The sequence below is a fragment of the Homarus americanus genome, unplaced genomic scaffold (assembly GCF_018991925.1).
Source record: "Homarus americanus isolate GMGI-L3 unplaced genomic scaffold, GMGI_Hamer_2.0 scaffold36188, whole genome shotgun sequence".
Lineage (NCBI taxonomy): Eukaryota > Metazoa > Arthropoda > Malacostraca > Decapoda > Nephropidae > Homarus > Homarus americanus.
Window position 1 is genome coordinate 3244263 of NW_024718183.1, and position 20185 is coordinate 3264447.

At 36.8% G+C, this 20185-nt stretch overlaps 1 protein-coding gene across 1 annotated transcript in view; it reads left to right on the forward strand.

Moving 5' to 3' along the window:
- The first annotated feature begins 792 nt into the window (after nt 1–792).
- LOC121859316 overlaps nt 793–20185 on the forward strand; it is a 50624-nt gene continuing 31231 nt past the window's right edge. Inside the window, 5 exon segments of the mRNA XM_042356111.1 lie at nt 793–904; nt 4094–4350; nt 8970–9089; nt 10141–10273; nt 10693–10880. Coding sequence (XP_042212045.1) covers nt 10159–10273; nt 10693–10880 — 303 coding nt within the window. The 5' untranslated portion in view covers nt 793–904; nt 4094–4350; nt 8970–9089; nt 10141–10158.

Below are 20185 nucleotides of genomic sequence, written 5' to 3' on the forward strand. Positions count from 1 at the left end.
AGAGGATCTTAGAGTCAGTCAAATGAGGGCGGCGCATAGTGAAGACATTTTTATAGAGTTGTAAGAGATATAAAATGAAACTTCTGTTAGTAGAAACTCTGAGTGAAAATTATCTGTTTCAACAAGCAAGATCCTTCAGGTTTAAGTGTTCCTTAGGTGAATAATAACGATGTGGATTCTTCCTGAAAAATCATAGAGGATAAAGTTTAGTATTTGATGGGAATTACATCCTGTATACACAAGGTCAAGTAGGGAACTTTAATGCATGTAGATAGATAATTATTCAGTAAGAATCAACATAGAAGTTCGCATTAATTCAACTTATAGATAGACATTGGAAGTATACAAACAATACACATATACAGTGTAGGTATAGAATGTACATAGACAGTACATAGACATTAGACATTAAGACAATTAGATCAAGGATAGCACGAGAAAGCCATTGAGAATAACTATATTTTAACAAAAAAATATAGATAACGTATATAATAATTGTGACTGAATATAACAAGCATTACACCATACTTAGAGGTTAGGAATAGAGTTAATCACTCCCTTGCTGTAACTATCATAAACTACGACGTAATTTTTTTTTATTCTAGTATTTTACTCTTTGATATCATTACTCGATTTAATATGTAAAAGTAATGTCTAATAACTTAATATAAACCTCAGAGGATACCAACACTCTAAGCTATAATAGTTTCAAATATCCCGCTGTTTAAACATAGTATTGAAAGTCTGGAGTAATTGGCTGGTCTTTACCTAACCATCCAATCCCAAGTCTCCTTTAACCTGTATTATCATCTGTGATGTTTTGGCAATACCTCTTACCATGAGGATATATACAGTCTAATCAGGGATAGTGACTGGGAACAGTACTTTCTGTGACCTTAAAGAGGTGAGTGGACCGGGGGAGTGACCTAGAGTACTGTAGAGGTTGTCTGTGTAAGGTGATTGATGGAATAAAAATTGGGTGTGAGGCGGTACAGAGCCACCCCATACACTAATATTTCTCTCATAGCTGTGTCTTGGCTTAACCTTTAATCTTCTATCAGTCATGGCTTCATTAATAAACCCAACAGCAAATAGGTTAGAGAAGTATAGAAGGTTACCGGGTGGTTTTGTCTGTCAGAACTGGTGTGGGAAATGTAACTTCTGGCTTGCCTCCTGACCACCAATAAAGGGTTGTCCTGTAGAATAATGTCATGGGATAACCAGAAACTTGAAGGAAATTTAGTAATCTTATATTTAAAGGTAAAATTACACACTTCTTTCTTTACATTTGTGTGTCTTGGGGTATACTGTACTGTACTCCTATAATATGATATATTTTTCATGAAATTATAGCCTAACCTTAACAGCTTAGATATAACCTGACCAGATCTAATCTAACCTACTTACTCAAAACAAACCTAAGCTAACCTATCTACCTAACCTGCCTACCTACCCTACCCACCTACCGTACCCACCTACCCTACCCACCTAACCTGCCTACCTAACCTACCCACCTACCTAACCTACCCTACCTAACCTGCCTGCCTAACCCCTTGCTTACCCACCTAGCATTGCCTGCCTAACGTGCCTACCTGGCATTGCCTGCCTAACCTGCCTACCCTACCTACCTACCCCACCTGCCTACACCACTACCCTACCTAACCTGCCTGCCTAACTATATACCTAACCTGTACCTGCCACCTGCCTACCTGCCTACCTACTAACCTGCTTACCTAACGTGCCTGCCTAGCGTGCCTGCCTAGCATTCTTACCAACCTACCTACCCTACCCACCACTACCTGCCTACCTACCTACCCCTACCTACCCACCACCTACCTACTAGCCTGCCTACTAACCTGCCCTACCTAACCCCTGCCTACCCTACCTAGCCTGCCCACCTGCCCCTACACAACACCTGCCTACCTAACGTACCTACCTAACCTGCCTACCTAACGTACCTACCTAACCTGCCTACCTAGCGTACCTACCTAACGTACCTACCTAACCTGCCTACCTAACCTGCCGACCTAACGTACCTACCTAACCTGCCTACCTAACCTGCCTACCTAACCTGCCTACCTAACCTAAAATGAAAAGCTAGTTGCGGCATCTGCTATTCTTATTTTGTAAAAAGAAACTATTTATGAAAAGAACCAACAAATCCATCCTTTAACAAACATGAGACAGTTGATTTTATGCCTGTTAATTACAAGATCACAAAAATTTTATACCCGTTCAGTATAAAATTATTGAAAACATTTCATTATTACTGGATAACGGTAGTTCACGTTAACCAGCAACTTAAGGAAATTTTTTTTGTATTAGATAAATACTTTCTTACCTCTTGAAAAACTATAAAAGTGGGAAGGAATAAAAATTTTGCAAGCGAGGTTTTAATCTATATTTTCCACCCCAAACATTTGTATGGTCATGCCCATTACACTCTGCAGTCTTCACTGTTTATCTCCGTAACAATTAACTTTTCCACAGCAATGTTGCACAGAGGAACACGTTGATGCCTATTGCTACACTTTATGATTTATAGTATCGGACAAAATGAGCAAATTTAACTTAATCCACATAATGTTTGTTAGGAAGTTACGTAGTTTTCGGTCGGTTTATATTAACACCTATTGATATTATAATGTACAGTAGTAATATTTGGTAAGTTTTTGGAAATGTTTCTGTGGATGAAACAAAATGTCCCGGATATAAACAATGGTGTTTAATGCAAGTGTACATTACTCTCAGGCATGGAAAAAAGTATGAAAACATTTAAGAAATTTTAATCTTTTCCCCTTTTTTTTTATTTTTCTGGGGGAAGAAACCATTCATCTTTTATAGAGAAAATTGGTGTGCTCAGCCATCATCCAGTTTAAAAAGAGGTCAATTTGTAGTTTCAACCAACCACAGCTCTTGAGTTGAGCTATGTGTTTTCTGATGGTTTAGACAATTTTAAGACTTCTCTTTGACATTTCCCTCACAAATGACTTAAATATACCGGGGGATCCGGAGGGAAGGAGCAGGCCCTAGTTAGGAGGTTAGGTTAGATAATTTTAGGTCATTTGCGAGGGAAACGTCATATACAAGAGTTAAAATTGTCTAAACCATCGGAAAACACATAGCTCGACTCAAGAGCTGTGGTTGGTTGAAACTACAAATTGACCTAAAAAAACTTATACAAATATAATTTATTTCTTACTTCAAGGAAATACCCCAAAATTGCAAGGATTTGCAATTTTTTTGCCGTTACTTTTTAAATTATGCGTAATAATTCCCATGGAGAATTCCTCCCATTTTTGTTTGGTTGCAGTTGTTCTTTTATAATTACCGGTATATACTGTATTGTACTGTGTAGTAATACAATATTTCTGATTATGGAAATTTTATAACTATTAAGCGGGCATAGAAATTATTGTAGTAAATTATATATTATTACCATACTATAATAAAAACAGTTAGGCTAAATTACCAGTCATGGCAATAGCTGACAGGCTGTATTGGGCTATTTTGTAAAGAAAAACATGATTTATGATGATATTTATATACAAAAAAATTATTTGTTAGGTTAAGTTAGTTTAAGGACCGACAAAATAACCCAAGCCGTCCTGTCAGCTATTGCCGAGACCAATAATTTAGCCACACCACCTTTCCAGAATGTCCTCTTTTTGGAAAGTTCATACACGGTGACCCTAACTCTGTCATGTATGACTGTACTGTAGTATTCTCACTGTGGATTCACCCCAGAGGTACCGGTAACATCCCAGAGGGGGAATGATAGATATTTTACCTTAATATATTGTTCTAATTAACTTAGCTATACTGTACTTTATTTTATTACAGTATATATTATTTTTGCAGTGTGTGTGCCTCATATTGTACAAGGCACTGTATTTTTTTCTGTAGGTGACCCAGTACACTGTTCAGCTTCCAACTAATGCTGCATGTCATTGATAATTATAATAAATGTCTAGTTCATTGGGGGGCTGCTGCCTCTTTAATTGCTTTTCTCCTAATACAGTTTGCCCTCACTTTACCACATTTCACTTATGGTATTCACGGTGAAGTAAATGTAACTTTATCTCTTATACAGTCCTCGGTTTGGATTCACTTTTACACAATTCAGCGCTGTCGCAATGTGGGCCCGAGGAGCGTATCTAGTGTGAATCCTGCATAAGTACATGTGCCGCCTCATCACCAAGTCCTGCCATACCCCCACCTCACATACTGCCTATTACGTCTTTGCAGTGTTCATCACATTGCTTCTTTGTTGATGGAAAAACAAAGAATGTATTAAAATGAAAAGGCAGTGTCCTACTTTTGAACGTAATTGGTTCCGGAGGTCTGTTCGTAAGTCCATTTGCTCGTAAGTCCAAATTCACCTCTATCATTTGCAAACAATTTGTTAAATTTAAAAATACCTTATACAGGTTGACAATCCCTTATCCGAAATCCTTGGGGCCAGAGGCATTTCGGATTTCGGAATTTTTCGGTTTTCAGAATGGTTAGTTTTTTTTTTTTTTCCACACCCGGGCACAAGTCACTGACCCACATTGGGACCTGGGGGGCAAAAATATAATAACAATTATAATAATAATAATTCACAGATCTAGGTCGTGTTTCTCACTTTTTATCTTTTTTTTCATTCTTGTATTTCTATATTATTATTATTATTACCGTATATACTCGTGTATAGTTCGAGTTTTTAAGACCAAATTTTTAGGCAAAAAATTGGGGGTCGTCCTATACATGTGTAATAGTTTTGTTAGGTTGAACCCGTGCATGATGGGAAGGGCGAGGAGCAACTTTTAGCTTCAGACTTGAAAAATATTTACCATTTACTGCCAGTAAACAATGGAAACGTAAAATATGTACCAATTAGTAATGAAAAGTTGTGCAGTTCCTTCAGCAAATGAAGCTCACCAACTTACAATAGGCTAAATTACCTTACAACGTGCTTTCAGTAGTCTATGTTGAAGTTCTTAGCACAGGCTAATTTATCATATCATATACGGTATCACAGTTCTCATTGATCTACAAGAAATACCGGTAATAAAAACCTTTTCGATATTTCACACTTAATATAATACCCGGTAATCTACTTCAACCTCCTATTGTTTACAACGACGCATGACACACCACCAGCTGTATCAGCTAGACGGTACACGTGTTTTTCGAATCGTTTTCAGTTAAAAAACTGTTACATCACATGTATATTTTACCTTAACTGTGCCTGAATGAATATATTCTCGGAAATAAATAGTAGTTTTGCTGAAACGTGATGTATTTTAATGTAAAATAGGATAAAATACATGACGAAAACAAAAGATTTTACCTAACCTTCCGATGTTCAAGAGAAGTTACTCATTTTTTAATAGTTTTTGGTTAAAATATTGTTATATTACAATGGTATTCTATTCATACTGTGCTTGATATAATGCATTCACGGAAATGTAATATTTTTGCTGAAATGACGTACGTATTACAGTGGAAAGTGGGATAAAATCGTGACGAAAACAATGACTTTTGCTTTCTTTCGTTCAAAAGATGTTACCGTAATCGCTTTTCGAATGGTTTTCAGTTAAAAAACTGTTGTATTACAATAATATTCTATCCTAATTGACTTGAATAAATACTACGATACCATATTTCTGAATATTTTCATTAAAATCCATCAAAATCATTTTCCTTGTCATCGTCTGCAGCACCAAACAGCTTCTCCCAGTCCTCTCCTTGAACAGGGCTAGAGGGTACACGTGTTTTTCGAATCGTTTTCAGTTAAAAAACTATTACATCACACGTATATTTTACCTAAACTGCGTCTGAATGAATATATTCTCGGAAATAAATAGTAGTTTTGCTGAAACGTGATGTATTTCAATGTAAAATAGGATAAAATACATGACGAAAATAAGACTTTACCTAAGCTTCTGTTCTTGAGATGTTACTCGTTTTTTTAATAGTTTTCGGTTAAAATTCTCTTATATCACAATGATATTCTATTCATACTGTGCTTGATATAATACATTCACGGAAATGTAATATTTTTGCTGAAATTACGTACGTATTACAGTGGAAAGTGGGATAAAATCGTGACGAAAACAATGACTTTCGCTTTCTTTCGTTCAAAAGATGTTACCGTAATCGCTTTTCGAATGGTTTAGTTAAAAACTGTTGTATTACAATAATATTCCCTCCTAATTGACTTGAATAAATACTTGAATGGAAATATACAATATTTTTGTTGAAACTATCCGCGTTTCAGTGTAAAGTGTCGTAATAATAAATGGTAAACAATTTGCCTCGGCACGCGTGTTTCAGGCACGGTGAGCCTCAGTTTATAGGACGTACAGCGTTTTTAGTGAAGGTTTTGTTGTTCCATTACCCTAAAAAATGTGGGTCGAACTATAAACGAGGAATATCGTAAATTAACGATTTCTTGGTCAAAAAATCAGGGTCGACCTATAAACGAGGGGGGTTATAGACGAGTATATACGGTATTTTATTAATACAGTCTTATTGTTGTTATTATATTTTATTATTATTATTATTATTATTGTTATCATTATTATTTTATTTTGGTGCATTTTTAAATTAAAAAATTTATTTACTATGAATAATTATTATTATTATAATTAGTATTACTATTACTTTTTCGCCCCCCAGGCCCTGATGTGGGTCAGTGATCTATGCCTGGGTGGGCTAATCCCTGTTTAAAAAAAAAAAAAAAAAATTGCTCTACAAAATTTTTTCGGTTTTCAGAGCTTTTCGGTTTTCAGAATTTTGGATAAAGGGTTGTCAACCTGTATACAGCTACAACACAGTATTCCATCATATAATGTTGATTTTGATCTTCCAGCCACAAACACTAAATTTTTCTATCATGCAATTTTCCTCTTTTCTTACTTATGATGGTCGATTGCATAGCCACAGGACATTTTACATGCTCCATAATGCTTTGTTTGTCCTTTAAAATCTTACCAACGGTCGAACGATTCAGTCCGAAAGCATGAGCCACATTTGCCATCTTATCGCCTCTTTCCACTTGCTTTATCATCACCACTTTCGTTTCCATTATTATCATGTGTCTTTCATCACTGGCACTACCTTTGTGTTTCTTGGACATATTGGGGGTCAGTAATGTCCGTAAAAGCCATGAGAAGCAAACTATCACGTCAGTAATGCTGCGAACGAGACAAGAACAACTAAAACGGCTGCCACTTGGCCGGGAATGCTGGGATTAGTGCACTAAGACCATCTATTGAGCTTCGGTAGAATTAACAACCCTTGCACTTTCGCACCGAACAGAAATTTTGTTATACCGACAGGTTTGTTCGTATTTGAGAAAGTTCGTAAGTAGAGGAAGTACCCTGCTGTATAATACATAGACATTTTATTTTTATATAGGTTAGAATGCAGTACTAAGAAACACAAAACGTATGACCAAACAAACCATATAAAGAAACTGTATGATGTAAGTTTGAGGGTAGCAAACAATGTGTACTGTACGGGGTTTTAATGATAACTAAATCATAAAATAAACCTTAAAAATAAAAGTCCTAAATGATCAGCAAGTGATAGTTGCTGATGTTCTTAGAAGAGATGAGACAAAGGAGAAGTGTTACATCTGAGGTGAAGATGGAGAAGTTTAAGTATATTGAAAAAGGGAAATGACCTGTGGATATTGCCAGAGCCAGTGACTCAGTGTTTAACACCTTGTACTGTATATAGGGTTCACCTCTTGAGCTGAATAAAAATCATCTGACATGAGCCAAATGAAATGTTAAAAGTGGCGCTCCCGTAGTGAAGGTGTTCTCGTAGGTCTGATATGTTCACATTTTTTCATTTTTTTTTTTTTTTGCTTGAAAGAAAAATATTTTAAAGTCTTTGTGTGAAGTACCGGTAAGTCTTGACATTAAGCATTATGTCTGACAGGCTCATATTTCTTCATTTAATATTTTTTGTTTTGTTTAAAAGAAAATGGAGGAGATCAACTGGGTCAAGAGATGCATGAGTTTGAATGTGGAGTGGAGGAGAGCCTGGGGTAGGTCAAGAATTGAGAGGTTGATAATAAGTAACCTGATGAGAGAGACTGCAAGAGACTGTAGCATGGAGAGCTGCCATCAAGTAATCAAGACTAACAGCGCAAAAAGAAAATGACAATAAAATGGTGATGATAATGATGACTTTAGTGTACAGTTTAATCTAAATAATAACAATAGATGTTTATGAGCACAGTAAGACCACTGCTGTATGATCTTATGTTAGGGTGTTTAATAGAGAAAAATATTTACTTTCCAGTAAGATAAACTTTTTACTTTTTCTAACATGTATCCGTATCTTATATAGTTTGAGTATATAATAATATACTGTACTGTGTTGGGAGGGGAGTGTGCCTCTTTGACAGATTGTTTGTTGGCTACACTGGAATTTTTCTTTTCCTAGACTGTCCCACGTAATACCTAGTTAGAGAAAGAGACGTACTATAATGTACTGTATTAGTAAAAATTCTCCCCAGAACATATACAAAGTTCTGGACAAACTATATACAGTAGAGCCCCGGTTATCCAGCACGTACGGGGATTGAGAGGTGCCGGATAGAGAGATTTTCCTGTTAGTTGAACCTCACTTAGGGTTCCCCAATATATTTTACAACTCACAGTGCTACAAACTGACCTCGCAAATTCAATTTTATTGTTTGTCAAAGCAATATTTATGGCAGCTCATACCTGTTGCAAGCGGTATTCAAACTTAAGAATCTCAGTGATTCTGGAAGAATCTTTATTATTATTTAATTTTAGTGCCAGTACTGTATTGTAGTTGAATCTGCCGGGTTACCCGGGCAACAGGTAACGGGGGTTCTAGTGTAGTTTGTTATATATGTAGAAATTTTTGTAAATAGTGATACTAGAGGAATATATTGAGAGACCCATGTACAGGTATTAAGATGCTTTTTTTTCTTTTACAAGCTGTCATAGCTGGAAAGGAGGATAATGGCAGATGACAGCAGTTCTCTCTGTATGAGTAAGTGGTGAACTGCTCATACCATAGTGACCTACCAGTGAAGAGTGCTGAGTGTTGCCCTATATGTAAGTTCCCACCAGTGAGACAGTAATAACCATTTCAGTACACAAGAGTACATGTGAGCAAGACTGTATTACTGCACATGATGGATAGTGCATGGGATCCTTCCTTGTCCCTATGACAGGGAGAGCTTTTTGCCTTCAATTTCTCTTACTCTTATCTGCAATACTTCACTCCCTGGGGGACCTCCTCTATGAAGTGATGACCATAACAGCAGAGCCTCTATGCAGCCATATCACCACATATCTCCTTTGCTCTTTCTGTTCCCCTTATTGTCTTTCAGTTTCTCTCCTTAATGCTGATGCAGGGTTTCCCTCCATGACCTCCTCCAACCCTTTTTTTAGTTGGTTGCATTCTATAAATTCACTTGACAATGACTCATAGGGCAGACAGAAAAGGATTTAACTTTCATATTCCATTTTATAGCCAAGAGGAAGAGTTGAGGATATTGGAATCCCTCCCTCCTCCCTTGGTAGGTTTATGTATAGTGGGACAAATTTGAGTGGGTTTAAGTTATGAAACCCAGGTTCTTGGCTGCGAGTTCAAGTTATGTGATATGGCAAGAGATTTGTCTTGCTGACTGTTAGACTTTCACACTTTAAAGCAACAACTGGACCAAGGTTGAGATATCGCCTTCACTGACCCCTGATTTATATAATAAGTGATTTTCCTGTAAGACAACCAGAAACTTATTATTTTTAGGATAGTTCTGCATACAGTACTGTACTTCAGCCTCCATTATAACCCTTGGACAGAGAAGCTTTGTTAAAGGAGTTCAGAGTTCATCTTCTCATAAGTCATGTAACTCTTCCTCTTGGCTGTAAAGCGCGATTTCCAAGTTAATTTTTGTTTTTTATGAATACATTAGCTCGAAATGTTGAGTCCATAATGATACAACAGCGGTTCATTTGATTATTTGTATTCGTAGTATTTTAGTGTGTTACTCATGAAATATTTCTTCTTTATTCTGTATTACATTCTAGCACATACCGGGGATAAAGAATTGTAAGTAGCTACGACACCTTTTCCCTATATGGTATTTGTTTATTTTTGCAGGGTGGTTGTTGATGCAGGATGCGTGTTGTGGGGTTGGTATCTGGCGGTAAGGACAGCTGCTATAATCTGCTGCAGTGTGTTGCTGCTGGACACAAGGTGGTGGCTTTGGCCAACTTAGCTCCCAGTCATGTCGGTGAGTTTATTTGAGTGAAAATATTTATTTGGCTTATTCTTTAATTATCTAAATAAAATTTAAGATACTTTGTAAAATTAATGTAATTTTTATTCTTTTCATTTGCAATCTTTTGTATGCTTGGGCAGAAGCAAGAGCTACAAAAACTCTTACATCATCAGCCATCTTTCACATTGTCTAACTACTGTAGTAGATATGTTCTATTGTTTATTATTCTTCCACAATGCAGCCCCAAGATTTCTCTCCTGTCTACCCCTTTTATTTCCCACAACTCAGCATCACTCTTCAACAACACATCCATCCCCATAAACCATGTGACACTTGCACACACACACACACATATACACACACACACACACACACATATACACACACACTCTTTGTGGTTATATTCTATGTACCAGGTGATTTCTTTTCAGATGAATTGGATAGTTACATGTATCAGAGTGTGGGTCACATGGGTGTTGCAGTTTATGCTGAAGCTGTTGGGGTTCCTCTGTACCGCCGAATTATCCAGGGCTCCTCACTTAACACTGCCACCATCACCTATAAACCCACAGAAGGAGATGAAGTTGAGGATCTCTTCTTTCTCCTCAAGGAAGTTAAGGTAGACCTATTGTTGTGTTTCATGTAAAATTTACACAAGTTATCAGGTGAAATTTTTAAGATTATTGCTTATAACTTCATCCAAGAATATGTATAGTTCATCACAGATGGGATATGATGAACATTTATGAAGTGAAAATTAAAGAGATTGAATTGAATACAATTTTAACTATTGTAAATTGAAAATTTATGGTGATTGTGGTAATAGTTATCCCCTGGCATGCTCTGTGAATATACTGTGTATATATAGCCCACTGAACTAGAGCCAGGCCAGAAGACCTGGTATAGATGGCCAGTACTAATAGTCTGTCCTCCCCTCCTGCAACCATTGCCTTGAGCGAGTGAGAGGCAGAGGATTTCCATTCAGTTAACTAGAGGGAAGAGACCCAATGACCACTTGACACTACATCAACTAGTGCCCATTTTGCCCTGTTTGTTAGGTTGGCCACAGATTGTATTCAGGCATCAACTCCCTCATATCTTACTACACCCACATACCAAGCAGGTGATCCCACTGTCTTTTCTGGATGTCTGTATATAAGTGATTCATCTCATGTGTTTAGTCTTGGTTAGGCAGTCCTCAGTACAGGGGTCCCCAAATTTGCGGATTTTTATTTCGTGGTCCTCAGTTGTTTGCGGATGAGACACTGGATGTACTCAAGAATGTCTGTGGGTAGTTTAAAAGTTGCCGTCATTTTCGCGGCTGGGACAGGGAGCCATTTGTTCTAGAGACAGTAATTTCCTGTATCTGTATTGTAAATATGTGTGTGTGTATCAACACACACACACACAAAACACATACAAATAAATATTATTGGGAAAAGTCTCGCACAAATAATCGGAATCAAATTTATTAAAAATGTGATGGTCTACCCTCAAGTTCGTGCTTTATTAATAAAGAAATAAAACACAGACTTGAGGGTAGACTCACATTTTCAATAAATTTGTTTCTGATTATTTGTGTGAGATTTTTCCCAATATTATTTATTTGTATGTGTTTTGTGTGTGTGTGTGTGCTGACACACACATATACAGTCCAAAAATCCGGATGCCAGAAATCCGGACCACCCGAGAATCCGGACTTTTCGAAAACTCAAACTTTTTTTTTTTAGCGGGCTTTTGTGCGTATATGAGTATGCGTGAGCGTCACAGCTGCACAGTGACAACAAGCGACCACGCGGTCGCCACTTTAAAACGAGCAATCAAACTGTGACAACGTATGTAATTTTGAGTTCTACTCTTTCCATTTACAGAGTACTGTACAAGCCCATAATAATGGCTCCCAAAGTAGATAAACTTCGTTGTGTGAAGAGAAAGAAGAACACGTTGAAATTGAGTGACAAACTTGAAATAATTAAGAAAATACAACGTGGTGTGAACAATACTGTTCTTATGGAAACATGAGACATTGGAAAGTCTACAATTTATGATAGAAAAAAAGGCAAAGAATAAAATTCTAGAATTCACAGCTTTTTCTTTAAAACTGCTCGTTTTGATAAATGGAACATGCTATATTTGCTAATGAATAAACTATCAAAATGTACCTGTTCATCTCTTCTTTATTCCTCCTTAAATTTGAATTTTAAAAGTACTGCCTGAGAATCCGGAAAATCCGAAAATCCGGACCGACCCAATCCCCAAGCAGTCCGGATTTTTGGACTTCTACTGTATACAATACAGGTAAAAGAAATATTGTCGTAAGGGCAAACTCATAAAGGGAATATACATTTCTTTGTACACAAATAAAAATGAACCCCGAACAGCAAATGTTATCCCTTGGCGATTCGTGGCCATTTTGAGAACCTAACACCTGCGAATTTGGGGGACCCCTTGTACTAGTATTTCAAAGAATTTATATACATGTCGTAGATCCTTTATCTGAAATTCTACAACCCAAAATATCCAGAAACTGAAAGCATAATGAATGGTCTGTAATATTGGAGAATTTGAAGGCAAGTGTCATGTGATAGCACCTTGGGATTAAGTCAAATCCCCAGTACTATATATTAAACATACAACTGGAACAAACAATGCTTTAGATTTATTCCTCGGCTAGAACCATACCAAAAATCAAATCCAGTATGAACAAAAAATTTTCAAACTTGAGTCCTGTAAGAACATACAGTATGTTTGTTTTTCTGTAGGCAGATAGTCTTTGATTACCTCAAGGAGTTACAACCGGTCTGTGCTAGCCATTATCACTCTTTGGGTTGGTGTTAGGAAGGGCATTGAGCTGTAAAACTTTGCTTCAACTGGGTCACCTGTGCCCATCCCCTGGTTAGTGGTGCTTACATCTTACACCATTACCACCACCTTGTGAATATGACCGTTTCTAGTGATTACAGTATTTTTGTTTCATGATTTATTATGATTGCATAAAATATAAATACAGTATAAATGTTTTATCATAACACTTGTTTTATCTTTACATGTGTACCGTACTTAACAAGGCCTTCACTGTGACTTGATTACAACTTGGGTAATGGAAATTAGTGGGAAGAGAGGACTCAGCACTGTACATATACAGAAAGTTGATTTATTGGCAATTATTTATGAATGTACGTAATCCGTGTGTAAATTGAGGAAGACCTGTACTAGCCAGTTTTCTTGCATTCACTCATGCATTTATTTTTTATCTCCAGTGGACAGGCAGTATGTTAGCTCAGGTATTTCAGTGGCCAGGGATTCTTCAAGTGGTACCCTAGCAGTGGTTTGTATTTGAAGTTGTCACATTGAATTATAGTTAAGCTGTCATTCACTGCCTTAAAACATGAGGCTCACCTCTCATACATGGAAATAAGTTTCTCAGTGGTATACATATTTAAAGAGGACCACTTTGGTCCATATTAATCTTGTAACCTATTTTATTGTTTATTAACCCTTTGTGGACATATTACACAACAGGTACAGTAAGGAGGGTCCCAGCACACTACACACATAATATCTCACAACAGTTGCGTTATATTTTTTGTTGGCCCATTACTGTATAAATTTCTCGTGCTTTGTTTCTACTGAGCATAATGTAAAGCCTTCTGGCAACTGCCCCATGACTGAGTAAAAATGTTCTGCATCCGCTTGTGTGTGCCGCCGTGTCCCATGCAGGAGGAAATTGACGCAGTTATATTTGATTCTGGAGACAAGGATGACCCTCCTAAGCATGGTGACAGTAATTAAAGTGAAGATGGAGATTTTCTTCAAGATTTGACAAGTGATTCTATTGAATCATAGAGGAACTTTGGGTGAAATAATGAATATGTTGATGGTTCTGGGACAGCTTCCACAAGTGATGTCCACCCATGAGGCTTTCATATGGGATTGGAGTGATTCTTTGTTTACTCCACCTGACCTGTGATGCATAAATCAGAAATTTATGGCAAGATTCAAATGTTTTATGATTTTTTCTATTTTGTATTCATCCTTCCAGTGGGTAATGACCACAAGTTGCTATCGCTGTCCTCAAAGGTTTAAAGATGGTCAAAGTACTGTATGGTGCTATCATTAAACCTCTCACTGACTGATGGTGCAGGTTGTGTAGAGCCTGGCAGATCACAGACCCCTTTCCTGCTGGCTGGTATCAGACACAGCCAACAGTTGTTCATAAAGAACTCATTGTTGATGATCCTGCTGCTTTATTAAACAAAATGTCTGAGTTCAGTTCACTTTTGGACCAAGTACTCGGTGTAGTCAGCCAGCAAGCAGGTCAGATTTGGATGATGCTACAAGATTGCTTGTTGCAACTTAGGTTAAATGAATACTGTACAGTGTCTTAGTTTTATGCCATATTTTGAGTGCTGCTGGCTGTGCACACCGTATTAGCTGTATAGAGATGACACTTCTGACAAAAATGAGTGACTGAGCCAGCCTTGAAATGTCAGTACTGTACACAGTTATATATATACCATAACGGCAGGAAACACTTCAACCTCCCATTGATCTCAATGTAACAAAAAAAATACACACTTAGGATTCGCCAGCTCGGTAAATAATGTTTTTTTTTCCCAATCTAGACGTTGAGCAACAATTACTGTGCCATCTGTGTTTTGTAGTGTATTGTACTGTATAGTGAATCATGCACTGTGTGGTAAAAGTTCTGGTGCCTGTATATTGAATTTTCCATTTTCTTTCGCAAGTTCCACATGGCTTCTGGCTGGCCAGCCACACTGCTAACACTTGGGAAGTCTGCCTAAGGCTACCGCATGGTTACATATTGTATGGCATTATCTTTTTTTTTTTTTATACACCGAGTAACGCTGTGAGGTCGCGCTTGCAGGGGATTGTAGCTACCACAATCAACAACAATTTCACCTCCCTATAAACCAATAAGGTTAGTTAATGTTTTTTTTATATATTTTGTTTCTACTGTATACCCTTTCACGTGTTATTTTGTAAAGTGCGTCGTGCCATCTATTGCACACTGGGAGGTACAGCGACCAAATCAGTTGTGCTTTTAAGGGGGTAAGCACAGCCTCCTGCCTGCCTCACTGCCTTAAACTTCTCAGGAGAGGCAACTGAGGCAGTGTGGTCAGCACTCACTGCCTCACCAATGAACTTAATTTTATGAAGAAACGGCTGCCTCAGTAACTTATTGCCCAACTCTTACTTGCCTGAAAACTGTCAGCAGATTCACTTATTCCTGACATAAAATGCTGTAAATTTTCATTGCCTTCTGGTGAATAATATTAGAAATTAGTGGCACTTAGATATGATTGTCATTTACCCTCACAGCTATTATTTTCTTCATCTTATCTAGTAAAGGATTCCTCACACAGCTGGTAAACCTGACAGACAAACCACATGTGTTGTACTGAGTTTTTCAAGGGTGTCTCAGCACATCTTTGGAGTGATCTGATCATTGATAGATTCACTTTTTAAACTCGACCGAGAGTTGTGATGGTCTCACTGTTGTCTGAAAAAATTTCCAGCTTTGGTTCCAATGAAAATATTTCCCTTGGCCTCTTCTCTGATTAATTTCTTGTAATACTACTTGCATGCTTAAGGACCTTGGTGTTGGTTTTAGGGTAAAAATAGTCTTCCAAGAAATGCTGTACCTACTTGAGACAAACGCCATGTGTGTGTGTGTACTTGCACATGAGGTTTGTTTACATTTCACCAACTATTCTGTATGTATAGCCTCCTAAGTATACTGTATTTTATGTGCACGGCGGCACCACTGTAATTCTTCATAATTTTTCATCCTTTTTTTTCTAAATTGTTTATGTAAGAACTATCCACAGTATATGTTGTATTGGTACAAATTTTTGGTTTAAAAATGTACAGTAATTTGTTAGCTTGCAAATTCAGCATTACAGAGGTCAGCACTTGTGAGGGTCATGTGTATTGTTGCTTTGTTAAAATCAAACAGTCTATAACTCCCTCCATGATTAGCCGGATGTGGTTTTTGATCTATCAACATATTATTACAAGTATAGGTCTTTTGTAATGTAAACAGCACAGGTATCCTTGTTCATTTTATTTTGAATAGTGAAATTTTTTACCGTGTTTAACTTCTTATATGAAAATATTGTAAATGAGTGCTTAATGTTCCAGTACACAGCCGTATTTATTTTTATAAAATAAACTACTTTGCTTCTGGGTGTGTGTGTTCGTGTTTCTGTGTCTGTGTCAGTGAGACAGAGAGGGGGAGAAGAGGAGGTTGTATGCCCTTGTCCCTAATTCTTAGATAGCATATTTGGGACTTCAGAAGACCATGTACTGCATTGGAATGTAATATTTTTTTTTTTATGTGTATATGAGGCAATAGCGGTGTAGGGAATGGAAGACTTCATTAATAGTTGGGTAATAATTCAAACTTTATACCTGATTGCATTCAGAGGATGCAAGACCTTAAGGACTCTGTTCAAGATGGCAGCTTGAGTAAGTCCATCCTTCAGAGAAGATCTGAGTAGCAGTTACTTAATAATAACTAGGGCATCACCTCAGGACAGCTTGGCTATGGGGAGCTTGAGGTTTGTTTCTTTATGTTTTATTCTAGAACCAATTTATGGTACAGTAGTTAGTTTTAGTAGGATTGATCCCATTGGCAGCTTCAGGTTGAGTATTGCATTAGGAGCGCACTGATACCTCCACCCTACCTTTTAGTTGGCTTTAGTTAGTAGCTATATAGACATTTTGACCCTTGATGTAAGGTTATAAATGGAGGATCTTTCCTGAATTCTATTTTGTAGCAGTTAAAATCCAGCAACTCAGCATTCCTCCTTCCAAGGTGAGCTGATTCTAGTCATTAGATGAATGAACCACATTGGAGTCTCGATAATTTGTGGGTTAAGTATCAGAAGACATCGTGAATTATCAAATCTTAGATTATAGTTTAATTGTTTTAAATGGAAATAAATAGTTTGGTTCCAGAAGTCAAGAAATACTGTACCTATAAACTTTTCAAGACTGCTTTAACAAACACTAAGCATCATACATAACAGCAACAAATACTGTACAGTAACATATAGATGTTGTACAACAAGGAGTAATACAGTCAGTTCCCGAGTTGTGAACGGATTATGTTCCTGGACCCTGTTTGTAAGTCGATTTATGTGTAAGTTAGGAGCAGTGTTAATTCCATAGTTTAGGGTCAGTTAAAGCACAATGCTGCCTATACAAAACAATAATAATATATTATACAAAAACAGGGAGGTACTACCGCCTGGGAGATATTGGAAGCATAATGTGTTATCTAATGGTAGACCCTGCTGCCATATGTGACCAAGTCCCAGGTTGGTGATCTGACTTTCTGCCTCATTTACACACAATTGCAGGGTCTCAATTGTTTCTCTATTACTGACAACACAACATACATCCTGTATATCGTTTCTCACTTTTAATTTTTTTTTTTTTTATTTATGGTCCTTTATTATTATTATTATTATTATTATTATTATTATTATTTCAGTATTATTATTATTATTATTATTATTATTATTATTATTATTATTATTATTGTTGTTGTTATTATTATTATTATACCTGTATTTAAAAAAAATCATATTTATGTATTAATTTTTATTATTATTATTATTATTATTATTATTATTATTATTATTATCATCATCATCATCATCATCATCATCATCATCATCATCATTATCATCATTTATTATTATTATAATTTTGCCCCCAGGTCCTGATGGGTTAATCCCGTAAAAAGAAAAGAAAAAAAATTATGGAAATGCTTTAAATAAAGTGGTGTTAAACAATATGGAATAATGCAAGTAATATTAAAAATGGGATTCTAGTTACAGATTTTTTTGATGAATATACAGTATTGGGATTCTGTTCGTAAGTGTTTGTGTTCGTCAGTCGGTCACTTGTTACTCGGGGACTGCCTGTATTACATAAGCTGCTCCTTCCCTTCTCATAATTGAGTGGGATTTTTTTTTTTTTTGGGGGTGAAAATTTTTTATTTTACGATAATGTCTTATTAACCCGGTACTGTACCAAATGAACCTAAATGACAAGGGAATTATGGTGAAACTGCATAATGTTGTATTAATGAGGTTGGAGGCAGAGGGTCGTCTAGCACTCGGGAATGAAGGGAAGCTCAGTCCATCAGCCAACCGCTCTGCCTCCCACAAACAGTTCACTTCCCACTACACATTTTTCCTAGTTTATAATGTAATATATTACATTTTCTTTATTTGTAAGTCAAATTAGAGTAATAAAATGAGATATCCACAACTTTTATGGTTTCATATGTAAATAAACACTGCGGTAATCAGCACTCAACCATGAATTAAGAATATCAGACCTAAAAAAAAATAGGTAGTAATAGAGGTACAGTAGCTGCGAATTTAAGAACACGGATTTATATTTCGTGAATAATTGTGACTCACTGTACAGTAATTGGAGTGCTGTGGTTGACAGCATTGTAACAAGAATTTGTGACTTTAAATTTATTAAGGTTTTAGATTCCGCTTGTAATCAGGACTGAAGTACAGTATAAAATTTTGATATGTGATGTTCTTTGTTATACAGAGTTGCTCACTCCCAATTCGGTAATTAAATGGGATTTCAGGATCAATCCTCCATTTTTGTAGATGTAGTTAGGGACCTTGGATTTTTCAACTAAGATTTCTTCTCATTGAAACAAAAATTTGTGACTTTAATATGAATGATTCTTCCTCACATGTGATTGTTTGTCTCCGAGACACGGCTTTTATGGGTAATATCATGCCCAGGGGTTAGCAAAATACAACATATCCAGATCAGATGGATCTTCTGAATTTTCAATGAGAAAAACTCACTTCTCCTGAATACAATATTCTCTTATTTGTTTTTGCATCAGCTTTTGGGCTTGGCAAACCGTATGCTGGACCAATCCTCCTCAGAAGGTGATCTTTTGAGATTGATGTGAGATCATGTGATCCATTTGATGGATAAAGATCAGTAGAACCATCGTGGCCATGAGGAAGGAAGTGGTTAGTAGTGTGTATTACCCTAAGGGGTTCTCAATGGAAGTGTTGTAATATTCGGATCACTTCTGTATCACGGTGTTGGACAAGAAACAATTGGCTAAGTTAAGGAATTATCTCTTACTTTGAAAAGGGTGCAGGTAATTCATCCTCTTTGAAGGTGGGCTATGTTGCTCATGAATCTAAACATACTCTGTCCTATCTTTTGTGGGGACACTGAGAGCAGGAGGAGAGGGTTGTAGGGGAAGGTGTTTCCCCAAAGGATGTCAGAGTCAGCAGTAAAGGGAAAGAGTGCTGAGTAAGGAAGTGTTTTTCCAAACGAGGTTTTGTTGTGAGTTTCACTCAAATGAAATGAATGCAGAACATTATGGTCTTTTTTCTGACAAGTGCTTGTTGTTGTGCAAACCTGCAATGTACTGTACTGTACAGCCAGTTGCTCTTGGAGAGAGCATTGGGAAATGGAACTCCTGTCTTAATTCTTTCTTATATAATGGATGCTTAGAGGAACCTGCTGGTACAGCTGGGTTAGTGAGTGATGGTCAGGAGGAGAGTATTCTTTTCTCTCCTTTCTCTGGGCTCTCTGTCTTTTCCAGCTTCAACCCTGGAAATATGGTGCTGGTTTCTGCAGAGTTCTCAGGAAAGTATGATAGATCTATAGACAGTTTTTTCATTTGGACTATGGAATTAAGCAATAAACAGTATATATTATCTTGGAGATGTTTTCAGGAATTTGTTGAGATAGAGAGACTGGAAACCTTTTCAATTTCTTCAATGTTAAGAGATTTTGTTTGGAGTTTTCAATAGACTTAATGGTGCTGTATTTATCTTTAGTGTGTATTCAAGGCTCACTCTGGAAATTGAAAGATAATTCTGATTGTTCTTA